The 27,607-nt window shown below is 43.3% G+C and overlaps 1 protein-coding gene across 1 annotated transcript in view; it reads left to right on the forward strand.

Annotated features, from left to right (window-relative positions):
• Window positions 1-618: 618 nt before the first annotated feature.
• The window catches only part of dab2ipa (DAB2 interacting protein a), a 161,616-nt gene continuing 134,627 nt past the window's right edge, over window positions 619-27,607 (forward strand). Inside the window, exons 1-2 of the mRNA XM_034169633.1 lie at window positions 619-670; window positions 12,478-12,622. Coding sequence (XP_034025524.1) covers window positions 12,485-12,622 — 138 coding nt within the window. The 5' untranslated portion in view covers window positions 619-670; window positions 12,478-12,484. The remainder of the gene's footprint in view (window positions 671-12,477; window positions 12,623-27,607) is intronic.

The following is a 27,607-nucleotide window of genomic DNA, read 5'->3' on the forward strand; positions in this document are numbered from 1 at the left end:
CTTAGATCAGCTAAGAAAAAATAAGACGGGACAAGCTAAGATGAGAAAAACTTAAATCAGCTAAGACAAGCTAAGAGAATCTTAGATCAGTTAAGACAAGATAAGACAAGCTTAAATCAGCTAAGACAAGGTAAGATAAGACAAGCTTGGATCGGCTAAGAAAAAATAAGACAAGCTTAGATCAGCTAAGACAAGCTAAGAGAAGCTTAGATCAGTTTAGACAAGATAAGACAAGCTTAGATCAGCTTCGACAAGGTAAGATAAATTAATATAAAACAAGCCAAGATAAGTGAAACTAAGGTAAACTAAGGTTTGCTAATCTTAATGCCTGTAATTGTAACTGATATCAGTTATTTTATTGGATGCGACAAATGAACAAATGAATGTTTGAACAAATCTACACAAGATGAGGAGTGGGAGGGGGAGTGGGTGTCGGAGGAGGGTAAGTAGGGCAGCAGAACTGCAGGGAGGGGCTGAGAGAGAGAGAGAGAGAAAACAGTCTAGCATCAGCAGCAAGCTGAAAGACAGACACAGAGAAAGACAGGTGCTCCAGCGTTTGGACCGCGCAGCTTTAGGCCTCTGGCCTCTGTCCTCTGTCCTGCTTCCTCTGTTCTCTGTCCTCCATCCTGATCTTCCCGGCTTCAGATGGATCTTTTTCCCAGCATGCTCGGTGAGTGGCTGCATTCACCAAAGCCTTTGTCCTCTGTGTGTGTGTGTGTTAGCTGCACTGAGCGCACGCACACACATTTGTATGCTGCATGTTCTGAGCACAGGATGAAACCGTGTGTATGCGTGCACGTGCAGTGTCAGAGCCGCTGGCAGCTCGTGGAAATGATGACATCACGAGACTGAGGAGGCTCCGTGTGTTCGGCTGCGGCTCTCCTCTGATGTCATCGGCGCCGCCTTCAGGTTCCTTCAGCAATGCAACGGCAACAGTCAGATTCTGGTGTCAGTTTGATGTTGATGATCTTTGGCGTCTTTTTTCTGGACTCCTGTTTGGAATGTGGATGCAGTTGAGGCCAGGCCAGCTCTGATCTGCATCTTCAATCATCGCGTTCCTCACCTTTCTCTTATTTTCAGACCGCTACAATAAGTAGGCGTGTTCTTTCAGCTCTGTTTCACTCGGGGATCGACATGTTGATTTGGCACAACTTTTACGCCAGATGTCCTTTCTGACGCAACTCCACATTACATGGAGAAATGGACAGCAGTGATTTGGAACCAGGATTTTCAATTTTCAATTGATTTTCATTTATACGAGGTCTGTCCATAAAGTATAGGTCCTTTTTATTTTTTCAAAAACTATATGGATTTTATTCATATGTTTTTATGTCAGACATGCTTGAACCCTCGTGCGCATGCGTGAGTTTTTCCACGCCTGTCGGTGACGTCATTCGCCTGTGAGCACTCCTTGTGGGAGGAGTCGTCCAGCCCCTCGTCGGAATTCCTTTGTCTGAGAAGTTGCTGAGAGACTGGCGCGTTGTTTGATCAAAATTTTTTCTAAACCTGTGAGACACATCGAAGTGGACACGGTTCGAAAAATTAAGCTGGTTTTCGGTGAAAATTTTAACGGCTGATGGGAGATTTTGAGGTGATACTGTCACTTTAAGGACTTTTCACGGTGCAAGACGTCGCGCAGCGCTCTCAGCCGCCGTTGTCAGCCTGTTTCAAGCTGAAAACCTCCACATTTCAGGCACTATTGATCCAGGACGTCGTGAGAGAACAGAGAAGTTTCAGAAGAAGTCGGTTTCAGCATTTTATCCGGATATTCCACTGTTAAAGGAGATTTTTTTAATGAAAGACGTGCAGACGGATTGCAGAGTTGGCTCACAGCCACCGCGACGCTCCGCCACAGGAAAAACACCTCTGTTGGAAGCCTTAAGGACAAGTTGGAACATCTCCAGCTGATAAACAATTTCTCATATACTGACTCCACTGAAAGCCATCAAAAGCCGCCTGGATTTTACAAATGGTTATCAACACAGAGGTGTTTTTCCTGTGCCGCCGCACCGCGTCGGCTGTGAGCCAACTCTGCAATCCGTCCGCACGTCTTTCATTAAAAAAATCTCCTTTAACAGTGGAATATCCGGATAAAATGCTGAAACCGACTTCTTCTGAAACTTCTCTGTTCTCTCACGACGTCCTGGATCAATAGAGCCTGAAATGTGGAGGTTTTCAGCTTGAAACAGGCTGACGACGGTGCCTGAGAGTGCTGCACGACGTCTCGCACCGTGGGAAGTGTTGTGTGGGCCGCTGAAGAGGAGGTACTGCTGGCCCACCATCACCAGAGGGCGCCCTGCCTGGAGTGCGGGCTCCAGGCACCAGAGGGCGCCGCCGCCTCACGGGAGCAGCCTCGGTGACAGCTGTCACCCATCACCTGAGACAGCTGACGGCAATCATCAGTGGGGTATATCAGCAGGACGGCATCTCCACCTCATTGAGCGCCTTGGGGCAACTGTTTGTTGTGATTTGGCGCTATACAAGAAAAAAGTTGATTGAGTTGATTGATTGCCGAGATATCGTTTCTACCAGAGAGGTAACATATCAAAGCCTACTGAGTACACAGTTTTGACTGAGCTAGTTATTGGTTTACTGTTCCAACGAGAGGTGGAGGTACCTTTCCTGCCGTTCGGAGTTCTGGGTGCAAACGCGCCCCCATCTAACTGTTCTTTTTCCCTCGCCAGCAGTACCAGGTCCGACACGCGGAGGCAGTGGCCACCTGGGAGTTCGGGACTTGGCGGCTCCAGTATTCCCGGGGTCCTGTGGCGGAGGAAGCCGTGTGGTTCCGGTCTTACCTTGGAGAGGCGTCTCCTATCTTCGAGCCTGCCCACACGACACCTTTGTGTATTGACTTTTGTCCATTTCTGTAATTGGTTGTATTCGTTGTGCACATTCACAACAGTAAAGCGTTGTTATTTTGACTTACTCCATTGTCCGTTCATTTGCGCCCCCTGTTGTGGGTCCGTGTTCCTACACTTTCCCAACAGGAAGTCCTTAAAGCGACAGAATCACCTCAAAATCTCTCATCAGCCGTTAAAATTTTCACTGAAAACCAGCTTAATTTTTCGAACCGTGTCCACTTCGATGTGTCTCACAGGTTTAGAAAAAATTTTGATCAAACAAAGCGCCAGTATCTCAGCAACTTCTCAGACAAAGGAATTCCGACGAGGGGCTGGACGACTCCTCCCACAAGGAGTGCTCACAGGCGAATGACGTCACCGACAGGCGTGGAAAAACTCACGCATGCGCACGAGGGTTCAAGCATGTCTGACGTAAAAACATATGAATGAAATCCATATAGTTTTTGAAAAAAATAAAAAGGACCTATACTTTATTGACAGCCCTCATATAGCGCCAAATCACAACAGAGTTGCCTCAAGGCGCTTCATACAGGTAAGGTCTAACCTTACTAACCCCCAGAGCAACAGTGGTAAGGAAAAACTCCCTCTGAGGAAGAAACCTCAAGCAGACCAGACTCAAAGGGGTGACCCTCTACTTGGGCCATGATACAGACATAAATTACAGAACAATTCACAGAACGAATATACAGGAAATGTTGCCAGTGCACAGGACAGGAGGCTTGCAGAAGACGACAGCACTGTGTGTTGGGGGGTGTGGCTGGATGTTTTGGTGTTCTTTTCTTTTCTTTGCTCCTCAGGTGGCATGGAAACTGATTTGTCTGTGGAGAAGGTGCTGGCTGAAGAATCCTCACCCTCATCAACATCATGTGAAGCACCTGTGACTGGTGCTCACATGCAACCTTAAAGACTTTCAGCTGAAGCAGATAATTGGATGGCGTTCTGCTTTTAAGGCATGTGTGATTCAAGCAGAACTGCCGGGAACTCGACCTTGTGATGTTCGTTTGTGAGACGCTGAGGACCGCACCTGGGTTTGACACATCGAGCCCGTGGAGCAAGGAAGGGTGAGGACACATGCTGTCAGCACACATTAAAGGTAATTAAGTATTTGACTAATTGTTGATAGTAACTTGGTGTTTTGTTACACAGTATACTTGAATTGTGATGAGAATTGTGCAGTTTGCTTCTCACTGCTGTGGCGTGCAGGATAAGTGATCCTCCACTTGTTGTGAGAAGCTGCTCATTTGCATAAAGATAAAAAGTACAGACCTGAATGTGTTGCTGATAGCGTGTGTCTTTTGAAAGACGTAACTGCTGACTTACCTCACATCTTCTTTGCTTCACAGAGAGTCAGTTTGTCGTGTCCACCTGGGGGGTGTTTGTCTGGTGGTAGTGGGTCCAGGAGCGCCGGACTTCTCTCCTTGCGGGCGCTGGAGAGCGTGCCAACAGTCACTCCTCCAGAAGGACGTTGGTTTTGGTTTTGTACATTTTATTTAGGCACAGGTGAAAAATAAATTGTTTTTGTTGTTGGAACCGCTTTCTGGTTATTTTTAGCGCTGGGTTCTGTCTGACGCAGGTTCGCTCCTCAATCCGCGTCGACACATAACAAGCACCCCATCTCTGGATGGAGTTGCACCTCAAATGGAGAGAGAAAAAAAGAATCAGGCATCAGAAAGATTAAAAATACAATCTAATTTGTGAACATTAAGAAACAAGAAAAACAGAAGGAATACTAAGGTGATCGCCGGCCACTAGCCCTAAGCTTCACTAAAAGACCCAGAATTTAGGTAAAGTTGAGGCCGCAGCACGCTCCAATTACTAATAAATGAAATAAAAGAGTAAAAAGCGTAGAACTATTCTATGCTAGTATGCTAGCCATACGACAGGGAAAATAAGTGTGTCTTAAGGGACACAAAGTAGTCCTGCACCTTGAGAATGCAAAGCCCATGCCGGTACGTAGGGTTTAATTAGGTCAGCTAAGGAGGGAGGTGCCAGTCCGTGAACAATTTTGTAAGCTAGTAGCAGAACCTTAAAATCTGATCTCACTGGGACAGGAAGCCAGTGAAGAGACACCAAAATGGATGTAATGTGGTCGAACTTTCTGCTTCATGTCAAAAGTCTGGCTGCAGCATTTTGAACCAATTGGAGAGCCCTAATGCTGGACTGCGGTAAACCAGAAAATGGAAGACTGTAGTAGTCCCATCTAGAAGAGACAAATGCATGGATCAGGGTCTCAGCATCAGCTGTAGACAGGATGGGACAAATCTTCACTATATTTCACAGATGGAAGAAAGCAGTCCTAGTAATATTTCTAATATGGAAGTCAAAGGACAACGTAGGATCAAAAATTACCCCAAGGTTCCTCACTTTGTCAGTTTGATGTATGAATTACAAGCCTAGGCTAAGCGTTAGCTGGTCAAATTGATGCTGATGTCTCACTGGACCAAGAACCATCATTTCAGTCTTATCAGAGTTTAAAAGTAGGAAGTTTCAAGACATCCAACTTCTCACTAATGCAAGGCAATCTTCTAAGGATTTTATGTGAATGAGATTACCAGCAGTTATCAACATGTATAACTGAGTCCCAAAACATCACAATATGTGCCCAAGGGGTGCTATGTAAAGGGAGAAAAGCAGGGGGCCAAAGCAGACCCCTGTGGAACCTCAAATTTCATGTCACTAAGGTTAGAGGTGGTGTTACTGTACAAAACAGTGAGAACGACTGGTCAAGTATGACGTCAGCCATGCAAGGGCACTCCCAGTAATCCCAAAATGATTTTCCAGCCTATCAAATAGAATATGATGATCCACTGTATCAAATGCAGCACTGAGATCTAACAGCAACAGAACCGTAGTGGTGTCCGAATCCATTGTAAGGAGAAAATCATTCACCACTTTAGTGAGAGCCGTCTCTGTGGAATGATATTTTCTAAAAGCAGACTGCAGTGGCTCAAAGAGATTATTCTCAGTAAGACAGTCTACGAGCCGCCGTGACACCACTTTTTCCAGAATTTTAGAGCAAAATGATAGATTTGATATCGGCCGATAGTTTTTCAATACACTAGGGTCAAGATTAGGTTTCTTAAGTAATGGTTTAATCACTGCAGATTTAAAACATTTAGGAACAGATCCAGCAGTTAAAGAAAGATGAATAATTTCCAGTACAGTCAGCCCGGGCAGCACGGTGGCTTAGTGGTTAGCACTGTTGCCTCACAGCGAGAAGGTCATGGGTTCAATTCCCGCCTGTGGCCTTTCTGTGTGTAGTTTGCATGTTCTCCCCGTGTTTGTGTGGGTTTCCTGCGGGTGAAATTGTCAGTATGCCTGCGAGTGGGTGTGAATGTGTTTGTTTGTCTGTTTGTGGCCCTGCAACAGACTTGCGTGCTGTCCTGGGTGTGCCCCACCTCGCACACTATGACTGCTGGGATAGGCTCCAGTCCCCTGTGATCCTTCATTGGACTAAGCGGTTGAAGATGAGTGTGAGTGTGTGTGAGTACAGTTGGCCCAAGAGTGGGCCACAGGTCCTTAAACAGTTTCGTTGGTATAGGATCAAATAAACAGGTTGTGCTTTTTGTAGACGTTACAAGTTTTGTCAGCATGTCTAGAGAGATACTATCAAATTCTGTAAATCTAGGTAATACCTCAGTAATGACGCCCACCTCAATAGCAGGATGTAGTGGCTGGATTAAGGCATGCTGGGATATGTTTAACCTGATGTCTTCTATTTTCTTCCCAAAGTAATCCAGGAAATTCTTGTGCTGTAAAAGGAGAGCGAACTAAGGTGGTTGTCCATGAGTTATGCTTGTTTTCACACATCACATCAGAGTAATAGGTCCACTTTGTAGCCAGTAATGCATGCTTATAGTCTAAGACAGCATTACGCCACGCAAGGTGGAATACGTCTAATTTATAACTACGCCATTTCCATTCTAGACCTTGAGCCTTATGCTTGAGGTCACGCAAGTAATCACTGAATCAAGGTGACTGTGTTTTGTGGGGGCGTGGTTTTAACACAGGTGGCGCAATCATGTCAACTGTAGTTTTGAGCACTGAGTTCAAATGATCCACAAGACTGTCTACTGATTGGGTATTTTCCAAACGTGAAGCTAAGATATCAGGCAGTCTAGTTTCGAGTTCAGTCGTAATTGAGAAATCGATGCATCGTCGCAGTGATAAATAAGGTTGTTGTTCCACAAAACATGGCAGCTAAACTGTAAACCTAATAAGTGAGTGATCAGAGACCACTGATGTAAGAGGCATGATGTCAATCTTCTTGATTGAGAGATCATCACCATAGTGGATTTTCTGCACTAACTTCCCCGCTAAGCTAATGGATTCCACACCCACATTTGTCGTAAACTTTGCAGGGTCTCTAATCACTTGCTTCGTGGCCTGCTGTAAATTCCTAAGGTTACCCTCCCTGTAGAGCTCTGTCTATGTTTGCAGACAAGATGGGGGCGCCTTCCCCAGTAAGGTGAAGGACGTCTGGCATCGCCAAGCCACGGCGGCCCCAAAAACCTGCTGCTTTCTCTTCCCCTGAGCTAGGCAACGTCTCTACATCTGTAGTTGGTCCCCAGGTGCTGGACTGTGACTGCACACTGCCCCTAGTGGTCGGATTATGTTGAACTGTAATTAGGACGATTACATGCAGAGGACAGATGTCGCTGTGTGTATGTACATTGACAATAAAGGGTCCTCTGGATACGCGTGTCAAAGTATGTCAAAAAATGAACGAATGAATGAATGAATGAGTAATTATCAACTGAACTGTTCAGTGCCTCCACAACATCATGGAACCATGTGGAACACAACATAATAAAAACACAAAAACTGAATTAAAAATTTTAAAACACAACAAAAACACAAAACCATAAAAGAATACAAGAATAAAAATGCATCATAACACTAATGATAAAACAAAGAAAACTGCCCTATGTGTGCCCGGGAGATCGTTCCACAGAGCTGGGGCACGGTAGAAGAAAGTTCTGTGACCGGCAGACTTTTTATTCACCCTGGGAGGGTTCCCATGATGCACTGTTTCTTTCTCCTTTTGCTCTGTATGCACCACTCTGCATTTAATCATTAGTGATCGATCTCTGCTCCCCTCCACAGCATGTCTTTTTCCTGGTTCTCTCCCTCAGCCCCAACCAGTCCCAGCAGAAGACTGCCCCTCCCTGAGCCTGGTTCTGCTGGAGGTTTCTTCCTGTTAAAAGGGAGTTTTTCCTTCCCACTGTAGCCAAGTGCTTGCTCACAGGGGGTCGTTTTGACCGTTGGGGTTTTACATAATTATTGTATGGCCTTGCCTTACAATATAAAGCGCCTTGGGGCAACTGTTTGTTGTGATTTGGCGCTATATAAAAAAAATTGATTGATTGATTGATTGGGAACACATAAAAGTCCTGCACCCTGAGAACGCAGGGCCCGAGCTGGTACATAGGGCCTTACCAGGTCAGCCAGATAGGGAGGTGCAAGTCCATGAACAATCTTAAAAACGAATAACAGTACCTTAAAATCCAATCTTGGAGCGGCTGGAAGCCAGTGCAGGGACGCCAAAATGGGCGTAATGTGGTCGAATTTTCTGCTTTGTGTCAAAAGTCTGGCTGCAGCATTTTTAGCCAGGTGAAGACCCCTAATCCTGGACTGCGCTAAACCAGAAAATAGAGCATTACAATAGTCCAATCTAGAAGAGACAAATGCATGAATCAAAGTCTCAGCATCAGCCATAGACAGGATGGGACGAATCTTCACTATATTTCGCAAATGGAAGAAAGCAGTCCTCGTAATGTCTCTAATGTGGAGGTCAAAAGACAACATAGGATCAAAAATTACCCCAAGGTTCCTCACTTTATCCGTATGATGTATAACACATGAACCTAAGCTAAGCGCTAGCTGATCAAATTGATGATTCGACCACATTACACCCATTTTGGCATCTCTTCACTGGCTTCCTGTCCCAGTGAGATTAGATTTTGTTCATGGACTGGCACCTCCCTACCTAGCTGGCCTAATTAAACCTTACGTACTGGCCTGGGTTCTGTGTTCTCAGGGTGCAGGACTACTTTGTGTCCCTAGGGTGAATAAGAAGTCTGCAGGTCACAGAACTTCTCAGGGGAGGTGATGTCTAGTGGTTAAGTGTTGGGCTTGAGACCAGAGGATCCTCCGTTCAAATCCCAGCCTGATCACAAAATCGCTAATGCTGCGTTTACACATAATGCCGACAAGTCACGAATGCCATGAAGTACACATTCTTGGCCGCTGATCACGAATGTGATGATTCGGGGCAGAGGCCTCAGGTGTCCTCAGGAACTGCTGCAACCTGTTACCACGCATTACAATTAATGGCACGTGTTGCTGGAGAATTATCAGGAACCATTACGCACGGTCAAGAATAATGTTCAGCGTTGTTGCGCGTTATTGCGTGTAACAGTGCATCGTTATGTTCTGTCACGTTGTGAATGAGGTGAATTGTCTCCACACACACACCCATATTCATCCAACCGAATTCAGATCGCTCCAGTTTTTCAGAAGAACTTTGTGACTGCATGCGTAGTTGGGCTCTGTGCCATGGAGTGGTGCAGAGAGGAGGAGAAGGACAGAGCCAGATGTGTGGCTTCATGCGGCTCTTGTCTCACCCATTTTCCCAAACATCAGGCGCATGCAGCAGGTGGAACACCTGCAGGAGCGCGCTGAAGAGCACTGAAATGAGACTTTTAGCCGACTTGGTGTCAGCAATCAAACTGAATGCGGTGCAGCAGGGTTTAATTGCTTCTTCCTCCGTCGGACTGGAGGAGGTGCAGAGATGTCTGGCTGCACGTGAGTCTCCTCTCGCTCCTCTGGTTGCTCAGACTCGTTCTCCTGCTCATCGGTTACAACAGCAGTTGGAATACCTGCAGGAGCGTCCTGAGGAGCTTCAGCAGGAACTGTGGACCGACATTTGGAGCCGAGTTTAATTGTGCGCACGTGACAGAAAACTGATCCGTTGTGGCGCACAGTGAAATGTGACGCCACGTTACAAGTCATGTCAAAACTTGACAGTTTCCGTGTCACTTCATAATAACGCGTGACAGTTTGGGCTCCAAGAACCATCACAGGAACCACTACGAACTTTGTCACGTTCTATTAAGGATCAGTACTCATCAAAACGGATCAATATGCTCAGTTGCGACCTCCACGACGTGAGACGAAATGAGGGTGGTGTGTGACATTCGTGGAAGATTTTTTGACAGGCAAAAACATGCTCCACGAATATCAAGAATATCACACACCAACACGCACTATTAAGAAACATATTCAGATGAGTTAAGTCACATTAAGAATGTCAGGAATGTGTCAGGAATGACAGAAAAATGACATTCGTAACGCGTCTTGCTTATGTGTAAACGCACCTTAAGGGCCCTTGGGCAAGGTCTTTAATCCCCTAGGTGTGTAGTGGGCACCTTAAACCTGGGTCACATGGCAAGATAATTAGACTGATATCAGACCCAAGCTTCTCCTTCCGATAATCTTAAGGACGCCCCGACAATTGTGATGACGCTAAAGATAATCGTATCAGAAATTCCTGCCATGTGTGGTGTGTTCAGGGTGCTCCGATCGCAAATCAGGGATAGTCAGCATGTTGGATTGTCTTGGCCCGATATCACAGCGTGTGTTGTGTCCTCTGAACACAAATGAACACACAACCTGCTGAATGTGACGTGCAGCCAATCAGAAAGTGAGGTGCAGAAAATAAAATCAAAACAGCTGTTCTGACTTACCAGAAAGGCCTGTGGTCGCGCTGTCTCCACTCCTTTAAAGAACGGCTTTTCTTTGTCTTTTTGTATCGTTTTTTTTCCTCTGCTGTAAATAGTCCACAAACTCTCCATCCATTTACTCTGAAGTCATGTTTAATCTCGAGAGATTTTGCGAGATTCTCTGTCTGACCTGGGAATGTTGGTGTGTGAAATCTGTTTGTGTGTGGTGTTGTTGTCCTTACAGTGTAGCCGAACACCACACACTGTACCACCAGACCTGTCAGATCTATGATTTTTTTTATCTATGTGTGTGGTCTCTCAGGTTTTGGAAACCTACAGACAATTTTAAAATCCTGTCGTGTGAACCAGGCGTTACATGGCAGCAGCCTGACATCGGGGTGAATGTGAGGCATTGATGTTTGAAGAGCTTTGAGCGTCTGATGCAGATGGAAAAGTGCTACATAAATGCATTTATTTATCATTTTATTTTCTTATCGTGCCCCTGTTCTGTGGAATGATCTCCCTGCATCAATAAATCAGTCAGATTCTGTGGAGACTTTCAAGTCCAGACTTAAGATGCACTTATTTTCCCTTTCGTATGAATAGCATACTGGTATAGTATTATCACTTTACTGAGGCGTTGCTAGGCAGGTATCGTAGATTTACATTGACGCTACCTGGTTATACCCACCCGCTGTGCATAAACAAATGACGCCATAGTGCGCGCAGCCCAAGAACTGTCCGCAGAGGGGAAAAAAAACTAAAAAGGCGAGAAGTGTGTGTTGGTCCCAATATGGATATTCTGGATGATTTTCTCATGGACAGTACGACCATGAACAGCAGCCAAAGCAGCCAGCTTGATGAAGACACACTGCCGAATTTGGAGAACAGCGCGCCAGCCGACACAACAAGAGTTAAAGTAAGACAACTTTTTATGTACACGTTACGTGTTGTGTATCTCAGTAAAAAGTGATAATAATGCAAATAACATGCTGTTGTCATGCGGTATGTATTTTCTGAGTCCCTCCGTCCATGCCGTCGCCTGCAATGACAGATATTCGCCCGAGTTTTGGGCGACCAGGCGTGAACGTTGGGCCTCTGAAAATGCATACCGCCCTCCAAAAGCATGTTATTGTATTAGTATAGTTCTACGCTTTTTACTCTTCTAATTCATTTTATTAGTAAACGGAGCGGGCTGCGGCCTCAACTTTACCTAAATTCTGGGTCTTTTAGTGAAGTTTAGGGCTAGTGGCCGGCGATCACCTTAGTATTTCTCTGTTTTTCTTATTGTTTAATGCTGACAAATTATAATGTATTTCTTGTCTTTCCTTGTCTTGTCCTGCCTGATTCTGTTTTTTTTTCTCTCTGTTTGAGGTGCGGCTCCATCCAGAGATGGGTGTGGTGTCTGTTTCTGGAAACTGTCCTGTGCACCAACAACATTTCTTGAATATTCATTTTGTGAATTGTTCTGTAATTTGTGTCTGTATCATGGCCCATGCAGAGGGTCACTCCTTTGAGTCTGGTCTGCTGGAGATTTCTTCCTGAGATTAAGTTTTTTCTTACCACTGTCACCTGTGTGCTCTGCAACAGACTGGTATCTTGTCCGGGGTGTACCTCGTCTTGCGCTCTGTGACTGCTGGGATAGGCTCCAGCCCCCGTGACCCTTGATTGGACAAAGCAGTTGAAGATGAGTGAGTGAGTGAGTGAGTGTCACCTGTGTTCTTGCTCTGGGGGTTGGTAAGGTCAGACCATACTTGTGTGAAGCGCCTTGAGGCAACTTTGTTGTGATTTTGTGACATATAAATGAAATAAATAAATAAATAAAGTATTTCATAATACAATGTCTTGTCTAATTTGTCTAATAAATTGTTTGGTAACACCGTGTGTTTCAGGTGTGTGATGCAGCAGCAGTTTGGCAACAGTCAGGAGTCCTTGCTAAGCACTGGCTGTGTGTCCTTACTGGAACTCAGTATGGACCAATCAGTGATAATCAAACCAGTCCACTCCTCCTTACTGGGCCAGGACTACTGCTTTGAGGTGACCACACAAGTGCACACAAACAGTTGAATAACAATCCACACAAATTCATTGAGGACTTGGATTCAGTCACGACTTGTATTCAGTGATGACTTGTATTTAGTGATGAATTGTATTCACTGACAACTTGTATTCAGTGACGACTTGTATTCAGTGATGACTTGTATTTAGTGACGACTTGTATTCAGTGACGACTTGTATTCAGTGACGACTTGTATTCAGTGATGACTTGTATTCAGTGACGACTTGTATTCAGTGACGACTTGTATTTAGTGATGACTTGTATTCAGTGACGACTTGTATTCAGTGACTACTTGTATTCAGTGACTACTTGTATTTAGTGATGACTTGTATTTAGTGACGACTTGTATTCAGTGACTACTTGTATTTAGTGATGACTTGTATTCAGTGACTACTTGTATTCAGTGATGACTTGTATTCAGTGACTACTTGTATTTAGTGATGACTTGTATTCAGTGACGACTTGTATTCAGTGACGACTTGTATTCAGTGATGACTTGTATTTAGTGATGACTTGTATTCAGTGACGACTTGTATTCAGTGACTACTTGCATTCAGTAAAGATGTGTTTTCAGTGACGACTTGTGTCAGTGGTGGGCACAGCTAACCAAAAAGTTAGCTTCGATAACAGATAATCAGCTAACTGAAAAGTTATCTTTTATAAAGCTAAACCGATAAACCACCTAAAAATTTATTGAAGTATCGTCTCCGGTACACTTGCAACTACTAACAAGCTGATTTTGAGTTTCAACACCACTCAGCATTTCTGTCTTTGTGTGTCCTGCTCCCTGCTGGAAGCTCCTGTTTACTACAGGGCTTCTAGCAGTGAAACAGTTGAGAAGAGCAGCAAAGCTCAACTCTCTACTCAGTAACAGCATCACCATGAGACGGAGGTCTTGGAAAATAAAGCAGTGCTGACTTATGGTTTGGTTTATAAATAAAATGAATACGGATAGAATAACTCCATTAATGTCAATTTTGTCATTTGTACAAAGTTAAAATATAACATATATCTTTTAATGTTGAATAATGCACTAATTCTGAAGTTTTGTAACAAACACAGACAGATGGCAAAGGATTCTGGGTAAAATGTGCCTCTGCGAACACTGATTGGTTGACTCATTCATTCGATGTAAATCAACACGTTAATGTGGTTTCTTTTCAGCACTGTAGCCAGGCTGACAAAGAGTCAGAGCTCTATTGAGCTGAGTATTCCATTAACTTTAACTAGTAATGACTTCATGACTTTCTTTGCTAACAAAATTTTAACTATTAGAGAAAAAATTACTCATAACCATCCCAAAGACGTATCGTTATCTTTGGCTGCTTTCAGTGATGCCGGTATTTGGTTAGACTCTTTCTCTCCAATTGTTCTGTCTGAGTTATTTCCATTAGTTACTTCATCCAAACCATCAACATGTTTATTAGACCCCATTCCTACCAGGCTGCTCAAGGAAGCCCTACCATTATTTAATGCTTCGATCTTAAATATGATCAATCTATCTTTGTTAGTTGGCTATGTACCACAGGCTTTTAAGGTGGCAGTAATTAAACCATTACTTAAAAAGCCATCACTTGACCCAGCTATCTTAGCTAATTATAGGCCAATCTCCAACCTTCCTTTTCTCTCAAAAATTCTTGAAAGGGTAGTTGTAAAACAGCTAACTGATCATCTGCAGAGGAATGGTCTATTTGAAGAGTTTCAGTCAGGTTTTAGAATTCATCATAGTACAGAAACAGCATTAGTGAAGGTTACAAATGATCTTCTTATGGCCTCGGACAGTGGACTCATCTCTGTGCTTGTCCTGTTAGACCTCAGTGCTGCTTTTGATACTGTTGACCATAAAATTTTATTACAGAGATTAGAGCATGCCATAGGTATTAAAGGCACTGCGCTGCGGTGGTTTGAATCATATTTGTCTAATAGATTACAATTTGTTCATGTAAATGGGGAATCTTCTTCACAGACTAAAGTTAATTATGGAGTTCCACAAGGTTCTGTGCTAGGACCAATTTTATTCACTTTATACATGCTTCCCTTAGGCAGTATTATTAGACGGTATTGCTTAAATTTTCATTGTTACGCAGATGATACCCAGCTTTATCTATCCATGAAGCCAGAGGACACACACCAATTAGCTAAACTGCAGGATTGTCTTACAGACATAAAGACATGGATGACCTCTAATTTCCTGCTTTTAAACTCAGATAAAACTGAAGTTATTGTACTTGGCCCCACAAATCTTAGAAAGATGGTGTCTAACCAGATCCTTACTCTGGATGGCATTACCCTGACCTCTAGTAATACTGTGAGAAATCTTGGAGTCATTTTTGATCAGGATATGTCATTCAAAGCGCATATTAAACAAATATGTAGGACTGCTTTTTTGTATTTACGCAATATCTCTAAAATCAGAAAGGTCTTGTCTCAGAGTGATGCTGAAAAACTAATTCATGCATTTATTTCCTCTAGGCTGGACTATTGTAATTCATTATTATCAGGTTGTCCTAAAAGTTCCCTAAAAAGCCTTCAGTTAATTCAAAATGCTGCAGCTAGAGTACTAACGGGGACTAGAAGGAGAGAGCATATCTCATCCATATTGGCCTCTCTTCATTGGCTTCCTGTTAATTCTAGAATAGAATTTAAAATTCTTCTTCTTACTTATAAGGTTTTGAATAATCAGGTCCCATCTTATCTTAGGGACCTCGTAGTACCATATCACCCCAATAGAGCGCTTCGCTCTCAGACTGCAGGCTTACTTGTAGTTCCTAGGGTTTGTAAGAGTAGAATGGGAGGCAGAGCCTTCAGCTTTCAGGCTCCTCTCCTGTGGAACCAGCTCCCAATTCAGATCAGGGAGACAGACACCCTCTCTACTTTTAAGATTAGGCTTAAAACTTTCCTTTTTGCTAAAGCTTATAGTTAGGGCTGGATCAGGTGACCCTGAACCATCCCTTAGTTATGCTGCTATAGACGTAGACTGCTGGGGGGTTCCCATGATGCACTGTTTCTTTCTCTTTTTGCTCTGTATGCACCACTCTGCATTTAATCATTAGTGATCGATCTCTGCTCCCCTCCACAGCATGTCTTTTTCCTGGTTCTCTCCCTCAGCCCCAACCAGTCCCAGCAGAAGACTGCCCCTCCCTGAGCCTGGTTCTGCTGGAGGTTTCTTCCTGTTAAAAGGGAGTTTTTCCTTCCCACTGTAGCCAAGTGCTTGCTCACAGGGGGTCGTTTTGACCGTTGGGGTTTTACATAATTATTGTATGGCCTTGCCTTACAATATAAAGCGCCTTGGGGCAACTGTTTGTTGTGATTTGGCGCTATATAAAAAAATTGATTGATTGATTGATGTGTGTTGGTGTTTACAGATAAATGTGCTTTTGTAAACTATGCCATTTTCCATCCACCCATCCATTTTCTTCCGCTTATCCTAGGTTGGGTCGCGGGGGCAGCAGTTCAAGCAAAGCTGCCCAGACCTCCCGATCCACACATACCTCCCCCTGCTCCTCCAGGGGGAACCCCGAGGTGTTCCCAAGCCAGCTGAGAGACATAGTCCCTCCAGCGCCTCCTCCCGATGGGACGTGCCCAGAACACCTGTCCAGTGAGGCATCCAGGGGGCATCCGGAAAAGATGCCCAAGCCACCTCAACTGGCTCTTTTCGACGTGGAGGAGCAGGGGCTCGACTCTGAGCTCCTCTCGAGTGGCAGAGCTACTCACCCTATCTCTAAGGGAGCGCCCAGCCACTCTGTGGAGGAAACTCATCTCAGCCACTTGTACTCGCGATCTTGTTCTTTCGGTCATAAGCCAAATCTCATGACCATAGGTGAGGGTCGGAACGTAGATCGATCGGTAAATCGAGAGCTTTGCCCCCCTACTCAGCTCTCTCTTCACCACGACGGTCCGATACAGCGACTGCCTCACTGCAGATGCTGCACCGATCCATCTATCGATCTCACTCTCCATCTGTCCCTCACTCATGAACAAGACCCCGAGATGCTTAAACTCCTCCACCTGAGGCAAGGACACCCCACTGACCTGAAGAGGGCAAGGCACCTTTTTCAGGTCGAGAACCATGGCCTCGGATTTGGAGGTGCTGATCTTCATCCCGGACACTTCACACTCAGCTGCAAACTGCCCCAGTGCACGTTGAAGGTCCTCGTTTGACGAAGCCAACAGGACCACATCATCCGCAAACAGCAGAGATGAGATTCTGTGGTTCCTAAACCGGAACCCCTCTACACCCTGGCTGTGCCTAGGAATTCTGTCCATAAAGGTAATGAACAGAACCGGTGACAAAGGGCAGCCCTGGCGGAGGCCAACGTGCGCTGGAAGCAGGTTTGTATTACTACCGGCAATTCGAACCAAGCTCCTGCTGTGGTCGTACAGGGACCGGATAGCCCTTAGCAAACGACCACGGCCCCCGTACTCCCGGAGCACCCCCACAGGGCGCCTCAAGGGACACAGTCAAACGCCTTCTCCAGATCCACAAAGCACATGTGGACTGGTTGGGTGAACTCCCATGAACCCTTGAGCACCCGATGGAGGGTGTAGAGCTGGTCCAGTGTGCCGCGACCAGGACGAAAACCACACTGCTCCTCCTGAATCCGAGGTTCGACTATTGTTCGAATTCTCCTCTCCAGGACCCTGAAATAGACCTTACCGGGGAGGCTGAGGTGTGTGATCCCCCTGTAGTTGCAACACATCCTCCGGTCCCCCTTCTTAAACAGAGGGACCACCACCCCAGTCTGCCAATCCAGGGGTACTGTCCCCGACCGCCATGCGATGTTGCAGAGATGTATCAACCAAGACAGTCCCACAACATCCAGACACTTAAGGTACTCAGGACGGATTTTGTCCACCCCAGGAGCCTTGCCACCAAGGAGCTTTCTGACCACCTCAGTGACTTCGGCCTGGGTGATGGACGAGTCTACCTCTGAGTCCCCAGTCTCTGCTTCTTCTTTGGATGATGTGATGATGGGATTGAGGAGATCCTTGAAGTATTCCTTCCACCACCCAACAACATCCCCAGTCAGGGTCAACAGCTCCCCACCCGCACTATAGACAGTGTTGGCGGAGAGCTGCTTCCGCCTCCTGAGGCGTCGGGCGGTTTGCCAGAATTTCTTCGAGGCCGACCGATAATCCTCCTCCATGGCCTTTCTGAACTCCTCCCAGACCCGAGTTTTTGCCTCTGAGACCGCACAGGCTGCAACACGCTTGGCCTGCCGGTACCTGTCAGCTGCCTCCGGGGTCCCACCTACCAACAAAGACAAGTAGGACTCCTTCTTCAGCTTGACAGCATCCCTTACTTCCGGCGTCCACCACCGGGTTCGGGGACCTTGCGACCACAGCTACAGGCAGCCATATCAAAAATGGAGGTGGAGAACATGGTCCACTCGGACTCCATGTCTCCAACCTCCCCCGGGATCTGGGAGAAGCTCTCCCGGAGGTGGGAGTTGAAGACCTCGCTGACAGAGGGTTCCGCCAATAGTTCCCAGCAGACCCTCACGATACGTTTGGGCCTGCCAGGTCTGACCGGCTTCCTTCCCTCCCAGCGGATCCAACTCACCACCAGGTGGTGATCGGTCGACAGCTCAGCCCCTCTCTTTACCCGAGTGTCCGAGACACATGGCCGAAGGTCAGATGATACGACTACAAAGTCGATCATCGACCTCTGGCTCAGGGTGTCCTGGTGCCACGTGCACTTATGGACACCGGTGTGCTTGAACATGGTGTTAATGATGGACAAACTATGGCTAGCATAGAAGTCCAACAACTGAACACCACTCGGGTTCAGATCGGGGAGGCCGTGCTTCCAGATCATGCCCCTTCAGGTCTCTCGCCATTTGTACTATTTGTCAAAAAAAAAAGAAATGAGCCTTTTTTCTTTTTTGTGACCAGTTCTCCTTTGCCCGCAGAGGATAGAGCGGTTTATTCTCGAACCAGCTCTCCTCTGTTTATGGAGGATATAACTGCAGATCTACTATAAAACATTTAACAAGTAGGTGCTTAACTGATTTTAGATTTCATAGATGTTTGTAACTATTCAGTTTTGTTTTCCACATCTGCAAGACTACGAAAGCGGTCTAAAAATTATCGGCCCAAAACTTATTGGAAGATAATTAGTCTGATGATGTTTTCAAAGTTATCAGAAAAGCTAATCCGATAATGAAAACATTATCTTTGATAATTAGCAGCTGGCTTATTAGGGGAACTGTGTGCACCACTGACTTGTGTTCAGTGATGACTTGTATTCAGTTATAATTTGTATTTAGTGACAACTTGTATTCAGTGATTACTTGTTTTCAGTGACGACTTGTATTCAGTCATAATTTGTATTCAGTGATTACTTGTGTTCAGTGACAACTTGTGTTCAGTCATAATTTGTATTCAGTGATTACTTGTGTTCAGTGACTACTTGTGTTCAGTCATAATTTGTATTCAGTGATTACTTGTGTTCAGTGACTACTTGTGTTCAGTCATAATTTGTATTCAGTGATTACTTGTGTTCAGTGACAACTTGTGTTCAGTCATAATTTGTATTCAGTGATTACTTGTGTTCAGTGACTACTTGTGTTCAGTCATAATTTGTATTCAATGATTACTTTTGTTAAGTGACAACTTGTTTTCAGTGACGACTTGTATTCAGTCATAATTTGTATTCAGTGATTACTTGTGTTCAGTGACAACTTGTGTTCAGTCATAATTTGTATTCAATGATTACTTTTGTTAAGTGACAACTTGTGTTCAGTGACGACTTGTATTCAGTGACGACGTACTCAGTGACTACTTGTTTTCAGTGACGACTTGTATTCAGTCATAATTTGTATTCAGTGATTACTTTTGTTAAGTGACAACTTGTGTTCAGTGACGACTTGTATTCAGCGACGACGTACTCAGTGACTACTTGTGTTCAATGACGACTTGTATTCAGTCATAATTTGTATTCAGTGATTACTTGTGTTCAGTGACAACTTGTGTTCAGTCATAATTTGTATTCAATGATTACTTTTGTTAAGTGACAACTTGTGTTCAGTGACGACTTGTATTCAGCAACGACGTACTCAGTGACTACTTGTGTTCAGTGACGACTTGTATTCAGTCATAATTTGTATTCAGTGATTACTTTTGTTCAGTGACAACTTGTGTTCAGTCATAATTTGTATTCAGTGATTACTTTTGTTAAGTGACAACTTGTGTTCAGTGACGACTTGTATTCAGCGACGACGTACTCAGTGACTACTTGTGTTCAGTGACGACTTGTATTCAGTCATAATTTGTATTCAGTGACAACTTTTATTCAATGATTACTTGTGGTCAGTGACTACTTCTATTCAGTGATGTCTTATGTTCAGTGAAGACTTGTAGTCAGTCATAATTTCTATTCAGTGACAACTTTTATTCAGTGATTACTTGTATTCAGTGATTACTTGTCTTCAGTGACACCTTGTATTCAGTGATGCCTTGTATTCAGTGACGAGTTGTGTTCAGTGATTTCTTGTATTCAGTGACAACTTGTGTTCAGTGACACCTTGTACTCAGTGATTTCTTGTATTCAGTGATTACTTGTCTTCAGTGACGACTTGTATTCAGTGAAGACGTGTTTTCAGTGACAACTTGTGTTCAGTGAGGCCTTATATTCAGTGGCTGCTTGTGTTCAGTGATGTCTTCTATTCAGTGAGGACCTGTTTTCAGTGACGACTTGTGATCAGTGAGGCCTTATATTCAGTGGCTGCTTGTGTTCAGTGACTACCTGTTTTCGGTGACGGCTTGTGATCAGTGATGACTTGTATTCAGTCAGAATTTGTATTCAGTGACAACTTTTATTCAGTGATTACTTGTGGTCAGTGACAACTTGTATTCAGTGACGTCTTATATTCAGTGACAACTTGTGTTCAGTGACTACTAGTATTCAGTGACGACTTATTCAGTGACTACTTGTGTTCAGCGACGTCTTGTATTTAGTCATAATTTGTATTCATTGACAACTTTTATTCAGTGATTACTTGTGGTTGGTGACTACTTGTATTCAGTGACGACTTATATTCAGTGACGACTTGTATTCGGTTACGACTTGTATTCAGTCACTACTTGTATTCAGTGATGACTTGTGTTCAGTGAACCCTTGTATTCAGTGACTGCTTGTGTTCTTTATCGACTTGTATTGAGTGAAGATGTGTTTTCAGTGACAACTTGTATTCAGTCACGACTTGTATTCAGTGACGACTTGTATTTAGTGACTGCTTGTGTTCAGTGACGACTTGTATTCAGTGACTATTGGCATTCAGCCAATGTTTGTATTCAGTGATAACTTGTATTTACTCATAATTTGTTGTCAGCCAGGACTTGTATTCAGCCACTATTTGTGTTCAGTGACGCCTTGTATTCAGTGACTAATTGTACCGAGTGAAGACATTTTCAGTGACAGCTTGTATTCAGCCACTACTTGTATTCAGACGTATTCAGTGACTAATTGTATTCAGTGACACCTTGTGTTCAGTGATGCCTTGTATTCAGTGAAGACCTGTTTTCAGTAGCAACTTGTATTCACAGACGACTTGTATTCAGTGACTTCTTGTATTCATTGAGGACTTGTATTCAGTCATTACTTGTATTCAGTGATGACTTGTATTAAGTGACGCCCTCTATTCAGTGAGGATGTGTTTTCAGCGACGATTTGTATTCAGTGATGACTTGTATTGTCATAATTTGTATTCAATGACAACTTGTGTTCAGTGATTACTTGTGTTCAGTGACGTCTTGTATTCAGTGATGTCGTATATTCAGTGACGACTTAGGTATTAAAGGCACTGCGCTGCGGTGGTTTGAATCATATTTGTCTAATAGATTACAGTTTGTTCATGTAAATGGGGAATCTTCTTCACAGACTAAAGTTAATTATGGAGTTCCACAAGGTTCTGTGCTAGGACCAATTTTATTCCCTTTATACATGCTTCCCTTAGGCAGTATTATTAGACGGTATTGCTTAAATTTTCATTGTTACGCAGATGATACCCAGCTTTATCTATCCATGAAGCCAGAGGACACACACCAATTAGCTAAACTGCAGGATTGTCTTACAGACATAAAGACATGGATGACCTCTAATTTCCTGCTTTTAAACTCAGATAAAACTGAAGTTATTGTACTTGGCCCCACAAATCTTAGAAGCATGGTGTCTAACCAGATCTTTACTCTGGATGGCATTTCCCTGACCTCTAGTAATACTGTGAGAAATCTTGGAGTCATTTTTGATCAGGATATGTCATTCAAAGCGCATATTAAACAAATATGTAGGACTGCCTTTTTGCATTTACGCAATATCTCTAAAATCAGAAAGGTCTTGTCTCAGAGTGATGCTGAAAAACTAATTCATGCATTTATTTCCTCTAGGCTGGACTATTGTAATTCTTTATTATCAGGTTGTCCTAAAAGTTCCCTAAAAAGCCTTCAGTTAATTCAAAATGCTGCAGCTAGAGTACTGACGGGGACTAGCAGGAGAGAGCATATCTCACCCGTGTTGGCCTCTCTTCATTGGCTTCCTGTTAATTCTAGAATAGAATTTAAAATTCTTCTTCTTACTTATAAGGTTTTGAATAATCAGGTCCCATCTTATCTCAGGGACCTCGTAGTACCATATCACCCTAATAGAGCGCTTCGCTCTCAGACTGCAGGCTTACTTGTAGTTCCTAGGGTTTGTAAGAGTAGAATGGGAGGCAGAGCCTTCAGCTTTCAGGCTCCTCTCCTGTGGAACCAGCTCCCAATTCGGATCAGGGAGACAGATACCCTCTCTACTTTTAAGATTAGGCTTAAAACTTTCCTTTTCGCTAAGGCTTATAGTTAGGGCTGGATCGGGTGACCCTGGACTGTCCCTTGGTTATGCTGCTTTAGACGTAGAGTGTGGGGGGGTTCCCATGATGCACTGTTTCTTTCTCTTTTTGCTCTGTATGCATCACTCCGCATTTAATCATTAGTGATCGATCTCTGCCCCCCTCCACAGCATGTCTTTTTCCTGGTTCTTTCCCTCAGCCCCAACCAGTCTCAGCAGAAGACTGCCCCTCCCTGAGCCTGGTTCTGCTGGAGGTTTCTTCCTGTTAAGAGGGAGTTTTTCCTTCCCACTGTTGCCAAGTGCTTGCTCACAGGGGGTCGTTTTGACCGTTGGGGTTTTTCATGATTGTTGTATGGCCTTGCCTTACAATATAAAGCGCCTTGGGGCAACTGTTTGTTGTGATTTGGCGCTATATAAAAAAAAGTTGATTGATTGATTGACTTGTATTCAGTGACTACTTGTACTGAGTGATGACTTGTATTCAGTGACTGCTTGTGTTCAGTGACAACTTGTATTCAGCCAATGTTTTATTCAGTTACAACTTGTATTTAGTTATAATTTGTTGTCGGCCATGACTTGTATTCAGCCACTAATTGTGTTCAGTGACGACTTGTGTTTCGTGACACCTTGTATTCATTGAAGACATGTTTTCATTGACACCTTTTATTCAGTGAAGATGTGTTTTCAGTGACAACTTGTATTCATTGAGTACTTGTATTCAGTCATAATTTGTATTCAATGACAACTTGTATTCAGTGATTACTTGTATTCAGTAACAACGTGTATTCAATGAGGTCTTGTTTTCAGTCATTACTTGTATTCAGTGACTACTTCTATTCAGTGATGACTTGTATTCAGCGATGACTTGTATTCAGTGACGACTTGTATTCGGTGAGGACTTGTGTTCAATGATTTCTTGTATTCAGTGACTACTTGTGTTCAGTGACGACTTGTATTCAGTTGCGACTTGTATTCAGTGACTGCTTGTGTTCAGTGACGACTTGTATTCAGTTGCAACTTGTATTCAGTGACTGCTTGTGTTCAGTGACAGCTTGTATTCAGTGACTACTTGTATTCAGTGACAACTTGTGTTCAGTGATGCCTTGTATTCAGTGACGACCTGTTTTCAGTGACGACTTGTGATCACTGATGACTTGTGATCAGTGACGACTTGTATTCAGTCATAATTTGTATTCAGTGACAACTTTTATTCAGTGATTACTTGTGGTTGGTGACTACTTGTATTCAGTGACGACTTATATTCAGTGACGACTTGTATTCGGTTACGACTTGTATTCAGTGACAACTTCAGCCACGACGTCACTGATGACTTGTATTCAGTGACTGCTTGTGTTCTTTATCGACTTGTATTGAGTGAAGATGTGTTTTCAGTGACAACTTGTATTCAGTCACTACTTGTATTCAGTCACTACTTGTATTCAGTCACTACTTGTATTCAGTGACAACTTCAGCCATGACGTCACTGATGACTTGTATTCAGTGACTGCTTGTACCGAGTGAAGACATTTTCAGTGACAACTTGTATTCAGCCACTACTTGTATTCAGTGACGACGTATTCAGTGACTAATTGTAGTCATTGAGGAATTGTATTCAGTCACTACTTGTATTCAGTGATGACTTGTATTAAGTGACAACTTGTATTCAGTGACGATTTATGTTCATTGACACCCTCTATTCAGTGAAGATGTGTTTTCAGCGACGATTTGTATTCAGTAATGACTTCTATTGTCATAATTTGTATTCAATGACAACTTGTATTCAGTGATTACTTTGTATTCAGTAATGACTTGTATTCAGTGATTACGTGTGTTCAGTGACAACTTGTGTTCAATGAGAACTTGTGTTCAGTGATTATTTGTGTTCAGTGATTATTTGTGTTCAGTGACAACTTGTGTTCAGTGATTACTTGTGTTCAGTGACGCCTTGTATTCAGTGACGTCGTATATTCAGTGACGACTTGTATTCATTGACTACTTGTACTGAGTGATGACTTGTATCCAGTGACGACTTGTATTCAGTGACTGCTTGTGTTCAGTGATGACTTGTTTTCAGCCAATGTTTTATTCAGTTACAACTTGTATTTAGTCATTTATTGTCAGCCATGACTTGTATTCAGCCACTAATTGTGTTCAGTGACAACTTGTGTTTAGTAACACCTTGTATTCAGTGAAGATGTGTTTTCAGTGACGACTTGTATTCATTGAGGTCTTATTTTCAGTCATTACTTGTATTCAGGGACTACTTCTATTCAATGATTTCTTGTATTCAGTGATTACTTGTGTTCAGTGACAAATTGTGTTCAGCGATTTCTTGTATTCAGTGACATCTTATATTCAGTGACTACTTGTACTGAGTTAAGACATGTTTTCAGTGACAACTTGTATTCAGCTGCTACTTGTATTCAGTGACTACTTGTGTTCAGTGACGACTTGTATTCAGTTGCGACTTGTATTCAGTGACTGCTTGTGTTCAGTGACGACTTGTATTCAGTTGTGACTTGTATTCAGTGACTGCTTGTGTTCAGTGACAGCTTGTATTCAGTGATGCCTTGTATTCAGTGATGACCTGTTTTCAGTGACGACTTGTGATCACTGATGACTTGTGATCAGTGACGACTTGTATTCAGTCATAATTTGTATTCAGTGACAACTTTTATTCAGTGATTACTTGTGGTCGGTGACTACTTGTATTCAGTGACGACTTATATTCAGTGACGACTTGTATTCGGTTACGACTTGTATTCAGTCACTACTTGTATTCAGTGATGACTTGTGTTCAGTGAGTCCTTGTATTCAGTGACTGCTTGTGTTCTTTATCGACTTGTATTGAGTGAAGATGTGTTTTCAGTGACAACTTGTATTCAGTCACTACTTGTATTCAGTCACTACTTGTATTCAGTGACAACTTCAGCCACGACGTCACTGATGACTTGTATTCAGTGACTGCTTGTACCGAGTGAAGACATTTTCAGTGACAACTTGTATTCAGCCACTGCTTGTATTCAGTGATGACTTGTATTAAGTGACAACTTGTATCAGTGAAGATTTGTGTTCATTGACACCCTCTATTCAGTGAAGATGTGTTTTCAGCGACGATTTGTATTCAGTAATGACTTCTATTGTCATAATTTGTATTCAATGACAACTTGTATTCAGTGATTACTTTGTATTCAGTAATGACTTGTATTCAGTGATTATGTGTGTTCAGTGACAACTTGTGTTCAATGAGAACTTGTGTTCAGTGATTACTTGTGTTCAGTGACGTCGTATATTCAGTGACGACTTGTATTCATTGACTACTTGTACTGAGTGATGACTTGTATCCAGTGACGACTTGTATTCAGTGACTGCTTGTGTTCAGTGACAAGTTGAGTTCAGTGGCAAACTATGTTCAGTGACGACTTGTATTCAGTAATGACTTGTGTTCGGTGACACCTTGAGTTCAGTGATGGCTTATATTCAGTAACTACTTGTACTGAGTTAAGACATGTTTTCAGTGAGAACTTGTATTCAGCTGCTGCTTGTATTCAGTGACTGCTTGTGTTCAGTGACTAATTGTATTCAGTGAAGACCTGTTTTCAGTAACAACTTCAATCAATCAATTCAATCAATTTTATTTATATAGCGCCAAATCACAACAAACAGTTGCCCCAAGGTGCTTTATATTGTAAGGCAAGGCCATACAACAATTACAGAAAAACCCCAACGGTCAGAACGACCCCCTGTGAGCAAGCACTTGGCGACAGTGGGAAGGAAAAACTCCCTTTTAACAGGAAGAAACCTCCAGCAGAACCAGGCTCAGGGAGGGGCAGTCTTCTGCTGGGACTGGTTGGGGCTGAGGGAGAGAACCAGGAAAAAGACATGCTGTGGAGGGGAGCAGAGATCAATCACTAATGATTAAATGCAGAGTGGTGCATACAGAGCAAAAAGAGAAAGAAACACTCAGTGCATCATGGGAACCCCCCAGCAGTCTAAGGTCTATAGCAGCATAACTAAGGGATGGTTCAGGGTCACCTGATCCAGCCCTAACTATAAGCTTTAGCAAAAAGGAAAGTTTTAAGCCTAATCTTAAAAGTAGAGAGGGTGTCTGTCTCCCTGATCTGAATTGGGAGCTGGTTCCACAGGAGAGGAGCCTGAAAGCTGAAGGCTCTGCCTCCCATTCTACTCTTACAAACCCTAGGAACTACAAGTAAGCCTGCAGTCTGAGAGCGAAGCGCTCTATTGGGGTGATATGGTACTATGAGGTCCCTAAGATAAGATGGGACCTGATTATTCAAAACCTTATAAGTAAGAAGAAGAATTTTAAATTCTATTCTAGAATTAACAGGAAGCCAATGAAGAGAGGCCAATATTGATGAGATATGCTCTCTCCTTCTAGTCCCCGTCAGTACTCTAGCTGCAGCATTTTGAATTAACTGAAGGCTTTTCAGGGAACTTTTAGGACAACCTGATAATAATGAATTACAATAGTCCAGCCTAGAGGAAATAAATGCATGAATTAGTTTTTCAGCATCACTCTGAGACAAGACCTTTCTAATTTTAGAGATATTGCGCAAATGCAAAAAAGCAGTCCTACATATTTGTTTAATATGCGCTTTGAATGACATATCCTGATCAAAAATGACTCCAAGATTTCTCACAGTATTACTAGAGGTCAGGGTAATGCCATCCAGAATAAGGATCTGGTTAGACACCATGTTTCTAAGATTTGTGGGGCCAAGTACAATAACTTCAGTTTTATCTGAGTTTAAAAGCAGGAAATTAGAGGTCATCCATGTCCTTATGTCTGTAAGACAATCCTGCAGTTTAGCTAATTGGTGTGTGTCCTCTGGCTTCATGGATAGATAAAGCTGGGTATCATCTGTGTAACAATGAAAATTTAAGCAATGCCGTCTAATAATACTGCCTAAGGGAAGCATGTATAAAGTGAATAAAATTGGTCCTAGCACAGAGCCTTGTGGAACTCCATAATTAACTTTAGTCTGTGAAGAAGATTCCCCATTTACATGAACAAATTGTAATCTATTAGATAAATATGATTCAAACCACCGCAGCGCAGTGCCTTTAATACCTATGGCATGCTCTAATCTCTGTAATAAAATTTTATGGTCAACAGTAT

This window comes from Thalassophryne amazonica, chromosome 5, assembly GCF_902500255.1.
Source record: "Thalassophryne amazonica chromosome 5, fThaAma1.1, whole genome shotgun sequence".
Lineage (NCBI taxonomy): Eukaryota > Metazoa > Chordata > Actinopteri > Batrachoidiformes > Batrachoididae > Thalassophryne > Thalassophryne amazonica.